At 28.0% G+C, this 12,819-nt stretch overlaps 2 protein-coding genes across 4 annotated transcripts; one reads left to right on the top strand and one right to left on the bottom strand.

Annotated features, from left to right (window-relative positions):
• Positions 1 to 231: 231 nt before the first annotated feature.
• Positions 232 to 3,872, bottom strand: LOC139088300 (pre-mRNA-splicing factor 38B). The gene is made up of 7 exons (XM_070637457.1): positions 3,703 to 3,872; positions 3,500 to 3,607; positions 3,184 to 3,260; positions 3,049 to 3,092; positions 2,734 to 2,776; positions 2,575 to 2,678; positions 232 to 1,033 (listed from the first exon to the last, which is right to left on the bottom strand). Exons 1-7 carry the CDS (start codon positions 3,716 to 3,718, stop codon positions 466 to 468), a joined length of 960 nt encoding a protein of 319 aa, XP_070493558.1. The 5' UTR covers positions 3,719 to 3,872; the 3' UTR covers positions 232 to 465.
• A 4,998-nt stretch (positions 3,873 to 8,870) lies between these two features.
• Tango11 (transport and golgi organization 11) lies at positions 8,871 to 12,504 on the top strand. 3 transcript variants are annotated; one of them, XM_070637463.1, is made up of 5 exons: positions 8,871 to 9,211; positions 11,131 to 11,261; positions 11,387 to 11,524; positions 11,644 to 11,920; positions 11,978 to 12,502. In XM_070637463.1, the coding sequence occupies exons 2-5, from the start codon at positions 11,150 to 11,152 to the stop codon at positions 12,195 to 12,197; spliced, it is 747 nt and encodes a 248-aa protein (XP_070493564.1). In that variant the 5' UTR covers positions 8,871 to 9,211; positions 11,131 to 11,149; the 3' UTR covers positions 12,198 to 12,502. The 3 variants fall into 3 exon arrangements, with proteins under 3 accessions (XP_070493564.1, XP_070493562.1, XP_070493563.1); XM_070637461.1 differs by lacking the exon at positions 8,871 to 9,211 and adding an exon at positions 10,853 to 10,999 and having other exon boundaries at positions 11,978 to 12,504; XM_070637462.1 differs by lacking the exon at positions 8,871 to 9,211 and adding an exon at positions 10,862 to 10,999 and having other exon boundaries at positions 11,653 to 11,920; positions 11,978 to 12,499.
• Positions 12,505 to 12,819: the final 315 nt, after the last annotated feature.

The following is a 12,819-nucleotide window of genomic DNA, read 5'->3' as shown; positions in this document are numbered from 1 at the left end:
ATAAAGGTTTAAACCCTCACAGATAATAAGCAGTTTTTTTATATAAGAAAAATCAGGTAAATAACTAGAAAGCTATTTTAATATCCTTCATTCTTGGAAAGCTTGAAGAATTGTTGAATTAAAAATTTTGAGCCCTCCAGAAAAATTTCTGGCTTCTGAAGAAAATATTTTATCAAATAATTTCAACAACAAATAGAATATAAAAATTAAAAATTTGTAAAAAAAACCAAATTTATCATCATACTTAGATATTTTTATTGAAATGATTGCAAATAATGTATATAAAAAAGCTCCATTAGCAATTGTTAAATGGTTTTTTTCTATATTTTTTTTAATTATGGAAACAAATGAGGTGAAATTATGTTTTGATTTTTATATTTCCTGATTCTCGTTTCTATGAAGTTAAAGAATGATGCTTTATTTTCCTAACGTTTCCTTGCCTTGCTCACTCAATGAATGAGCTTTTTAATATCGCCGTGAAAATTTTGCATCCTCATATTCGTATTCTCTTTTCCGATCACGTCGATCATAATCCTTTACCTTTGATCGATCTCGATAACTCTTTTTCGAATGTTTTTCTCGGCTACCAGAACGTTTATAATTTTTGGAATCATATGGCGATTTAGAACGAAATTCTTTATGAATAGGTGAACGTTTTCTCTCATCGCGATATTCCTTGTAAGCTGGTGACTTTGATCGTCTTCTTTCTTCTCGATATTCTTTGTAAGGGCGATCTCTCACTCTTTCATCTGAAGAAGATGCACCACTATAACGTTGAGTGGGCTTAATAGTTTGAGTTCCATGTTTTCGATCATACTCGTTCAATTTTTGCTCAATACTCTTTTGTATAGGAACTGGAATTCGCGGAAATAATGTGCTAAACCAATCAAGTTTTATTAAAAATTGTCGGCACATTTGTCCTATTTTCATTGTATTTCCTCCTCCAGCTTTTACATCTATTTCCTCTTCATCTTGCAAAAATTCTTCATACCAATCATACAGATCGGAAGGTGGTTGAGTAAATCGAATATACCTTTTTAAAATGATTAAGTGAAAGCTTTAATTATTTCTGTCTCTAAATTGTATATTATATTATTTGATAAAAATTAAATTTCTCAATTTAAACATTAATTTAGCTGAAGCAATAAAATTTTCTCAAATTTCCTATATTGCTACACATATTGAGTGTAATATTTATTGTTTATCATGAGAACTACCCTTTATAATCTAAAAAATTACAAAAGTACTCGTTCTTATCGAGTTACTTCAGCGCATTTTTGTCCCAGCGATCAGTAATTGATTTTTAAGTCAGTTCCCTGTCTATAAAACAAGATCCAGTAGGACCCATATAACTTCCAGACCCACAAAAACAAGATCCAGTTGGATCCAGGTCACTTCCAGATTCACAAAACAACATCCAGTAGGATCCAGGTCACTTCCAGACCAACAAAACAAGATACAGTAGTATCCAGGTTACTTCCAGTTTCAACACAAAACAAGATCCAGTAGGACCCATATAACTTCCAGACCCACAAAAACAAGATCCAGTAGGATTCAGGTAACTTCCAGATTCACAAAACAACATCCAGTAGGATCCATATAACTTTCAGACCCACAAAAACAAGATCCAGTAGGATCCAGGTCACTTCCAGATTAACAAATGGAATTTAAGAATTTCATCATTTAACGGATTTTCATAATTTAAACTACATAACGGTCAAAAAAAATTCAAACTTTGTTCATCAAACACTGATAAAACATTGTAAAACAATGAAAAAAAGTGTTGTTGTTGTATATGAAAATGAAAAATTGTTAATTATAGCAATTACGCGTTGATTTGAAAGTTTTAAATGCCCGGCGCAGCAATAGCTTTATGGAACTGATCTTTTAAAACCATTCCGAGCTCTCTTCGATGTCTAGTTTCCGAGATCTCGCGTTCCAGCCGACCGACCGAACAAAGTGTCTTATTAAGCTACCTTTTTGAAAAAAATTTCAAAAATGCGCTAAAAAATTACAAAAGTACTCGTGTTATTGACTGAGGAATAGGTCACTTCCAGATCTAAAAAACAAGATCCAGTAGGATCCAAGTCACTTCCAGAATTAAAAAAAAAGATCCAGTAGGCTCATAGTCACTATCGGTAAACTATACAAAAAAAAAATTCTTATTACGGTTATCTAGCATTCAAACTTTCTAACAGTTTTATGTAAATTTCAAAATTTTCCCGAAAAAAGTTATTTACAATTTGTATCGAAATCAAAAAATCATTAATTACAGTATTTTTGCATTGATTTGAAACTTCTAAATGACCGATAACACAATAACTCGATAGAACTAAGCTATTAAAACAAACCAGCGCTCTCTACGATGTCTAGTTTTCGAGATCTGGCATTGCAAAAATACGCTAAAAAACTTAATTGTCAAATTAATGATGATTTAATCATAAGACTTTACTTAAAGTCAAATATTAACCTAATGCTTATTTACTTCCTTTAATTAGAAGCGAATGGCCCTTTGCACAAACCAGAGCTCTAAGTAATTTGGTTTTCAAAAATGTGTTAATAAGAGAAACTTACATAAATCCCAAAGCACGAATATATGGTGAATCTGTATGTTTTATCAAACCATTTAGTTGCTTGCGTGTTAACTTCAATGTATACAACTTATAAAGCAGGCAGAACTGAAAATAATCAATTAATTTTTAAATGATCTGTGCTACTAGATGTTGTACTTACGGCTGAGCTAACGATTCCTCCAGAACCGACTCCTCTCACAGAACTAAGTAATATTATTAAATAATTATAAATCAACTCAAATTAATAAAAATCAAAAAGTTTTTTTGACCATTTCTTGTAGATTACAATAGTAAATAAATATAATAGTGGTATAATAAGAAAAAAGCGTGTAAAAACGAGGTAAAAATGGTCATTCGAAAAATTACCCGTAAAATTTCAAAAATTACACCCAGAACAATACGAAATTGTGATGGTGTTAGTTTTGTTCGGGGTAATTTGTTTTTGCATGACATATGAAATTTACAGCTCACTTACCCACACATTCCAGAATTTCCTGAAGTTTTTCTAGAGCCCCGTTCCTATATGAGCATAAAAAAAATATTTGGGAAATAGTAAAAAAAAAGTGTGTAATAATTATGTTTGTCATATATGATTAACTAAGTAAATTACCCAAGGTTCTAAATGTTTGACTTGATAGTAAATTTCATCAATAACTTCGTGGTAAGTTTTGAGCTGAAACAAGGTCACTAGAAGTAAGAGGAAAATTTCGTGATACTTATTGAAAACTAAAAATAGAAATTTCAAAATTTCCAGAAGTGCTGCGATAAAGTACATCATTATCTCAGCACGATCTGTAGACAAAACTTGTTTTATCATACCTACTGACACATACCTAAAATTTTAAATTTTAAAGAAACAAAAAAAAATATTAGCAAGATTAGACACAATTTCAACTTAATAGAAAAAAAAAATTGCTGAAACATACCTTTAAAGTAATTGCTTGATTGTATGTTTGTTAATATAAGAGGATTAAGATTCATACAATCGTTTCCATAAATCGGAAGGACATTATTTTTCTTTTTTGTTGTGTGTTCTAAAAAATAATAAAATGACGAAAAAAAGCAAATATTGAAAATTGTTTATTTTTTAAAAAGACAAAAACTTTAATGTTTTTTCATCCGCACAAACCTCCTTCATCATTCATGGTGTCTTTTGCGTTCAATTCTTAGTAATTTTAGCGAGTAAAGCTTTAGTTATATTATTTTTAATTTTCAATATTTTAAAAATGATTTCAAATAATGTTCTTTTGCCAAAAATAATTTAAATTAAATCTAGATGTTAAAGTATTAAGTTACACTTTTACGTTAGTACCCCTTCTGATAATTCAAAAAAATTACAAAAGTCCTATGCTATTGATCGAATGACTTATGCGCATTTTTGACTAAGCGAGTTTACAAAAATGTGCTAAATTCAAAATCCACTAATGTCCAAGTAGGGTTTCTGAAAAACCGCACTTTTTCAAAACCGCGGTTTTGCGGTTTTCCAAAATTTCAAAAACCGCGGTTTTGCGGTTTTTTGCGGTTTTCAATTTTCATACAAAAGCATGAAATTTTTGGAAAAAATTGAAAAGTTGATTTTTATGCATAAAAGAATTAAAATTGTCTATTTTTCTCTATTTTATTAAGATTCAGTTTCAAATTGCTTGATAAAATAGTTTAAAAAATTATTTATTGTACAAACTTTTGAAATTCAAATTATTTTTACCAGTTTGCATAATTTCAGTCCAGATTTTCAATATAACATTAAATTGAAACATTTTTTTTTAAAAATTATCTTCAAAATTTACTTTTTGTGGATTTAAGTAAATTTTTCCATACAAAGTTCTAAAACCGCGGTTTTTACTTTAAGAAACCGCGGTTTTTAAAAAACCGCATTTTGGGTCAAAAAGTGCGGTTTTGCGGTTTTTGAAAAACCGCTTTCAGAAACCCTATGTCCAAGTCACTTTTTCGACTTAAAAACAAGATCTTAAGAAGAACAAAGATTTTTCAAAGTCAAATTTCTTTACTAAGCCAGTAAAAGCAGTAAACACTGATAAAACATCGAAAAACACTTTAAAACAATGAAAAAACGTGTTGTTGTTTTTGTTGTTGTATATGAGAATGAAAAATTGTTAATTATAGCATTTATGCGTTGATTTGTAACTTTTAAATGCCCGATGCGCCAATAACTCTATGGAACTGATCTTTTAAAACCATTCCAAGCTCTCTACGATGTCTAGATAAAATGTTTTTAACATCAGCCGACAGATCAAAGCGCCTTATTAAGCCAAGAAAAAAATTTCAAAAATGCGCTAAAAAAAACTGTTTTAGTTTTGATTTTAATATATTTTTATTGTCAATTTGTCTTATATCATTTCTATTATTAGCACGAGGTGCCTCGGTGGCGGAACGGCTTAAAATCTCTTCTAATTTCATGTTTTGATAGCTTTAATTAACTTTAAACAGTTTTCTGTCATTAATTCTTGCTGAATTATTAGTTATTTAACATTAAAATGCTAAATTAAGATGAAAATTTGAGTTTTTTTTGAAAATTTCATTTGGTATTTTTCTGCACGGACTAGGAAAAAAAAAGCTCAAAAATAACGCGATCACCAAAATTTATTTTCGAAGAATCGAAATATCACTTTAATTAATGATTAATGGCCAGAACTAAGAGCATAAAATGATAGTTTTTAGAATGTTTTATCATTTGGTGCCAGTCGTTAAACTGAAGCATTTCTAGTTTTGTCTATTTTTCGATTCTTCGGATGCAAAAAATAGCAAATTCCGATTTTGGTGATTTTTTTATTGACCGAAGAAATAACTTAAATTATACAACGTTACATACAAGAACTCTTAAAGCGCTACGATTTTAAACTTAACAATAATTCTTAAATCTATATTATGGACATATAAGCTCAAGTATACAGCACAGAACCTAATTGCAGTGTTGATGTGTAGAAGCTAATCTGGCAACTCCATTAGGTTCAGTTTTAATGTAAGCTCTCGTTCCAATTATTCAGTTAATTATAATGCATCCAGGTCCGTTCCATAAAAGCTCTCTGCTATGAATTTATGAATCATGACCCGTTCTAACATTTTACGTTACCTAATTCTTAGCTACACTTAAGAAGCCGAAGTATCTAAACTTCCGAAAAACCACTAGGTCGGTGATAAGATTCGAACCCTGGAGTTCAAAACTCAACACCCACTTTAGTGACCCGCACCTTGCTAAGTGAGCTATCAAGGCACTTTTGCTTCTTTAGTTAAAACAATAATTTGAAGCACTTTATTGCAATCTTAAAAAAAATTCTAAAATTTTAGTTTTAGAATAAATTTTTTTTTAGTTTAAAAATTTAATTTTTAATTTTAAAATATTAAAACTTAATTTTGGATTCTAAAATTTAAATTTTTAAAATCAAGAACCCGAATTTTAAAATTCTAAAACTATTATTTTAGAAAAAAATTTCTCATAAAACTTCACAAGAGCATGCAGAAATCACTTGATGAAGTATGTGCCAACTTTGTATGAAAAATTTAAAAAAAGTTGACTCAAAATTATCAACTACCAATACATGCTTTCACTTCCTTACTCATACTAATATGTGTGTTATTAGTCATAATTAATGGCTACTTTGAAATTTTTCTGCACAGGAAATAAAAATCAAAAATCTAAAATTCAATTTTTAATTCTAAAATTTAGTTTTTAACATAGCACCTAAAACTTTATTTTAGATTTTAATACTAAAATTTTAGAATTTTAAAATTTTAATTTTAAAACTTTAATTTTAGTTTTTCTATGGAAAATTTTTAATATTAAAATTTTAAAATTAAAAATTTAAGTTTTTAAATTTTAAAATTTTAGTTTTAAATTCTAAAATTTAGTTTTAGGTGCTATGTTAAAAACTAAACTTTAGATTTTTTCATACAAATCTAAAATTAAATTTTAGAATTTTTCTAAGAGTGTGGAAATATTTTCCATAAAATCGATTTTTTGACAAAATTTTTCAAAAAATCATCCAAAGAAATGCCCAAAACCGATCTTGTCCATGATCACAAGATCATGGCTTCGGCTGGGTGCTTTGTGACCAAAAGTTGCATTTTACGAAAATTTTAATAGGGGAATCAATATTTACCCATTAAATTCTCATCATTACATCCTCAAATGTATATCAAATGATAGATTCTGATCCGTTCCATCATATTTATGCTCCAAAGATAATCTTTAAAGCTTAACTAATGAGAAAAATCGATTCTCCGAACGTCAACTTTTGGTCACAAAGAACCTTTTTAAGCTTTTTTTCCTAATCCATGAGAAGATCTCAAAATTTTGAAAACGAAAAATTAAAAATTTTCTGTTGTTCATAAGTTTTATATAGATGTTTAATATATTCTGTAAAATATAATTAATTTTGTACATTTTGACCGGTTTCTGAATTTATATCATGAGAAAACGTAAAGATATTGATTAAAATATTTTTGTGATCGAAAAACAAATAACCTTGGATTAAAAAAGCTAATTTTTCAAAATGCAACCGTTAAGGAAAATTTCCCCAGGTCTAGGTTTGAGCGAGAGATCTGGCGAATTCTCCATCGTTAAACTTCCAATAGCCATGAAACGCGTATAAACGCGCACCTTAAGGTCTGAAAAGCTTATGTTTATTTTTTTATTTTATTGTATTATTTTATTGCACACATAAATAAATATTGTTTAGAAATATTTTAGGTTTTTATATGAAATGTCATGACATGTATAAAACTGTCTACATGTTACGAGAACAATTCAAACAAAGTTTATGAAAACTCACATTCTACAATGATCTAGAATCGAAAAAAATGTTCACAAATCAAAAGTGCGGTATTTACTTCTGGAAGCATGAAATTTTTTTAAACAAAAAAACCGCTATATTTGTAATTAAAAAATTCGCAATTTTCTTGGTGTTCTAAATGTTTTTATTTAATTTCTTTTAAAGATCACTAATAGTTTAGCAAAATTTGAACATTTAATGAAAAAATTACAAAAGTCCTCGTGTTATTGATCGAGGGACTTAAGCGCATTTTTGTCCCAGCGATCAGTAATTGATTAACAAGTCACTTCCAGACCTAAAAACCAAGATCCAGTAAGATCCAGGTCACTTCCAGACCTAAAAACCAAGATCCAGTAAGATCCAGGTCACTTCCAGACCTAAAAAACCAAGATCCAGTAAGATCCAGGTCACTTCCAGATCTAAAAAACAAGATCCATGTAAAACTTCCAAAAATTTAAGAACTTACTCATTTAACGGATTTTCATAATTCAAACCTCATAACGGTCAAAAAAAAATTCAATCATTGTTCAGTAAACACTGTTAAAACATCGAAAAACATTGAAAAACACTGTAAAACAATGAAGAAACGTGTTGTTGTTTTTGTTGTTGTTGTAAATGAAAATGAAAAACTGTTAATTATAGTATTTATGCGTTGATTTGAGACTTCTAAATGACCGATAACCCAATAACTTGATAGAACGAAGCTATTAAAACAAACCAGAGCTCTCTACGATGTCTAGTTTTCGAGATCTCGCGTTCCAGCCGAACAGCCGACCGAACGAACGAACAAAGTGCATTATTAAGCTACCTTTTTGAAAACAAGTTTCAAAAATGCGCTAAAAATTTTTGATGAACGACGTTTATTAACGCAAAAAAGTTACCTAAAAATTTTTCGAAAAGGAAATTTCATGCAAACTTTGAGACTCAATATCTCTTTAATGGGCAAATTTGGCACCTTAATATTAACATCACATCATCATCAAAGCTCAAACTATGTCTTATTTCTAGTTTCTAGTTCGTTGTATCATAATAAGTTATTTAAGTTTTTAAACTGCATATTTTACGAATTTTCAAAAATATTTAAGCATTTTTACTACTATATGCTATGATTTTCTCGTTTAATTATAAACTTTTGATGATTTAAAAGATAAAAATCGATTAAAAGTAAGTAAAATGAGTCTAATTAATAGAAATATTTACGATTAAAAATTTCACTGAAATTGTAAACAAAAAATTTGTGAAATTCAAAATAAATTTAGATAAGTTAGACAACGATTTGAAGCCTTATATTCGCCCAGAGATAGTTATTATTACCATCTTCAATACAGCCTAAAGAAGATCAAGTTTATTTTCAATGAAAAAAATCAATTTTTTTCGATTCTAGATCATTGTGGATTGGTTGAATTTTGAAAATTTTTACTTGAATAATCCGTGTTCTTTAAAATTCAATCATTTCCAAACTGACATTTAATTCAGTTGACACTTCAAGAATACCAGATAAACATCTTCATTTACTCACTTAATATCATAAACAGAATTATAATTTGTTTTCACGCGGATTGGGAATTTCGTTACTTATACTTTTTTTCGACAATGAGAATTTTTAATAATTTTAGCTTAATAACTTGGTTTTGAGCCCTAATAAGTACAACATAAGATGTATTAGATAAGAAACCATCGATTAGACTACCAAAGAAGCTTTAAAAGTGTTTAAATAGTCTAAATTTGGGTTTTGAATTATGTCAAAAACAACAAATTCCAAAAAAAAAGTATAAGTAACGGGCATAAAAATGGAAATATTTCATTAAAGTGTATTAAAGGTACTAGATGACATATAACGATAGTAAATAGGTAAATACATGATATAGGAAATTAAAAGTAGTGAAAAAGTGAGTAAATTAAGAGAGATATAATTTTTTGTGGAAAAATTCATCGGTGGAATCACCGATCATACCCTAAATTTTTATTTTTTTTATTATTCATTTTTGAATTTTAATTAATTGATTCTTGTTCTAGCAACTCAAAAACACGATGTTAACCCTTGCTACAAAATGATTTACGATTAACATGATTTTATTATTATAACCCTTTGTCAGCCCTTTGTTTCATTTGATCAATATTATTGAAAGCTGTTGATAAAATATTTAATATTTGACAGTTTGAAGTTTTAAACCATGTCGGAAAGAGGTAGACCAGAGAACTCTTATAATATATCGGTAATACTTTTATTAAAAAATCTTTAAAATAATTTAAATTATATATATTTTTTTAAATAAGCTAAACTACGTTACTGGTCAAATTATGTCCGAAAACCTCAAAATCTTACATTATATGGAAAATGTTTTTAATAAAATTACAAGATCTAAAAATTTAAATGTCATCATTGTCAGCAGAAATACAGCAAAATTTTTAAAGACAAACATGATCCCAGAAGAAGCTAAATTTAGTTATTCTAATATATCAGGTTTTGCGGATAAAATCAAAATAGTTATGACTAAAATATTAAAAGATGAACCAATTGAGTGCATACGGTTAAAGGGAACCAAGTCTGGAGAGGTTTTTATGACATTCGATGTTCATTTAGATATTATAGTTTTTGACAAATATAAAATTGACCATTAAAGTCAAAATGAAATCTTTAAAATAAACTAAATTCGTTCAAATATCAAGCTATACATTATGTATCAAATGATTCTAATCCAATTTACATATAGATATGATTGTGCTGTTAATTTTATCAGTATGAATTTTTAGTATCTAGATACTTTATATCATGTATAATTTAACTCCGTAATTTAACTTAATTTAATTTAATCCTAACTTTCATTTCCATTTTAATTTAATCCATTTCCTTCTAACGCTAACTTTGTTATTTTAAACATCTTCAAATATATTATTATATCAATGATATTTAATTTTTGTTAATGTTCAAGCATATATCAAACTAAAAGGATTTTATGCGTCATAAAAATGTTTTATTTATTGTCACGCGTCTTTTGCAAAAGTAATAAATAATTAATAATAAAAAAAAACTGGATGTACTGGCTTTTTAAATTTTTAAAGCGATAAATCCCTGTCTATCATGTTTGAATTCGATTATAGGATTATAGGACAATTCCACAGATTAATCATTTTTCTTTAATATATATGTGCTCATATAAAAAAGTGACCTTTAAATTTTTGAAAATTAGTAACGCCATCATTAGTATTTTACACATAAAACAATGGAAAATAGTGATGGTGTTAGTTTTGTTTGGGGCGATAATTTTTTTTAGTCTAATAGATTGATTTATAGTACAAAAAAGCACAATATAAGATAAGGAGCCATCGATTTGATCATCAAAGAAGCTATAAAAGTGTTTAATTAGTCCAAATTTTGCTTTTGAATAATGTCAAAATCAACAAATTATTTATGTAAAATTTCATCTGTAGAATCACTCTTTAGCACATTTTTTGAAAGTCTACGGCGGCTTTAATGGAAAAACGTTCGATTTCGAATCGAAATTTCAACGAGTAAAAAAATACCTAGATATGAAAATATTTTTGCAAGATAGCTGTATTTTTTGAATAATTGCTTTAATTGAAGCACTTTAATCGAATGAGTTCAAAAGGTTTTGCACAGCATCCTTGCTTTGAATGGTAATGATTTCAAAATGCGCTTCTGCACTACATATATATTGACATATTTTTACTACTTTTTTTTATGGACTTGATTGTTTGCCTTTGAAATATTAATTCATCAGAAATTTTTTTTTTTATTAAATTCAAAGGCATTTAGGTTCTGAAGATATGTCAACTTCTCCACCAAATTATGATTTTGAAGGTGATCCTTTATTAGAGGCATATATGAACGCGAAATTTAGTGAGGAAATAAGTGAAAAAATGAAAGTTCCTAAGCGTAGTAAGTTACATATTAGAGAGCACTTAGATATTAATGGTTGAACAAGTAGCTATAGTTAAGATGATTATAATTTTGTTAGAATTAAATTTTAAATAAGAAACTATAATAAATTTTTTTATAAATAGTCTCTGCAAATGGAGAAATTGTGCAGGATCATGAAATCTTAAATGGACATAACATGAATTCGTGGAATTATCATGACGAGCGAGTAGATATGACTGTACCTGATAGAATTGTCGTTTTGGGTCAGGATAAACATTTAGGTAATTACTTTCGTCAGAATGATTTGAAAGTTAAATTAACAACATTGTTTAAAAACTAACTTATGCAATCATTGCCAATTGCATCTTTCGTTTATTTGTAAATATTTTAATGCTACTAGTATTGTCAGGTACAAAATCTGCACCACGCGAAATTGTTTTGGAAAACTCTATTCTACCCAAAGATCCCGGATTCATAAGAGTGTCTACACCACCAAGGGTTATCACCCTTAACGATCATCATTTTCCTTTTTATGCTTCCGAAGAACATGAAAATGAATTAGATGATTCAAGATATTTTGAGCCGAAAAATTTACACTTTTCGGATGATATTAATAAAGGAACGAAAAATCCAAAAAAATCACATCACAATTCCCAGGAATTAGTTATCAACCACAGGTGAAATGTCTTTACTCGAAAGAATTTTCAAATTTGAAAAAAAATATTTTTTTATAGAGACGAAGCACCACATTTTAGTGGAATGGGTTCAGTCGAAAATCTTTCACAGTCTCACGACGAGATATTGCATTTAAGAAAACAAGTTGCAAAACTAAATCGACGACTTTTAAATGTTGAGATTGACAACTTACAGCGAACGCAACGGGAGAAAATTCTTTGCATTGCTGGTGTAGCATACTTTATACTAAAGGCGCTTTTCTGGTTTAATAGAAAATAATTATGATGCATATAAAACTAATTTATTTGCATAACATGTAATGAATGACTAGTTGAAACAATAATTGGTTCTTTTCTAAATTCTTTAATAGGTACTGTAATACAGTTAGAAAAAATGTTAATTGTAATTCGTTAAGAATTTGATTTTTAAATTATGATTGTATTAAAACTAATATTAATCAATTTTAAAACTTAATTATTGAAAATCGTGAAAAGTCAGAAATTTGTTTACATCCTTGATATGCATGTGATAAAACTACTGTAAACTGCTGTAAACATGATTTGTTCAGAAATAAAAAAATAGCTGAAAAAATTTCAATAAAATATTTTATTTTTGCTGCTTAGGGAAAATGAGTTTATTTTAAAAACTTTATTGCTCTATTTTTTAACATGAAATATAATTTTAAGAATTTTTTAGAATTTCTGGTCGTTCATCAATTTTAAAATTTTTGATTTTTTATTATTACATGCTTTTATTTTAATTATTTAATTTTCTTACCTTTGACAATTTACGATAGAAATTGACAAAAAAGTAAGTAAGTAAATGCTAAAAATTGTATTTTGTTGCTTTAAGATCAACAACTTGTATAAAGTTATCAAAAAAATTGCTAGAAATATAGTCA

The sequence above is a fragment of the Chironomus tepperi genome, unplaced genomic scaffold (assembly GCF_022539635.2).
Source record: "Chironomus tepperi strain 1889 unplaced genomic scaffold, CSIRO-AGI_Ctep_v1 contig_161, whole genome shotgun sequence".
Taxonomy (NCBI): Eukaryota; Metazoa; Arthropoda; class Insecta; order Diptera; family Chironomidae; genus Chironomus; species Chironomus tepperi.
Note: the sequence above shows the minus strand (reverse complement) of the source record. Positions and strands in the feature narration are given on the sequence as shown.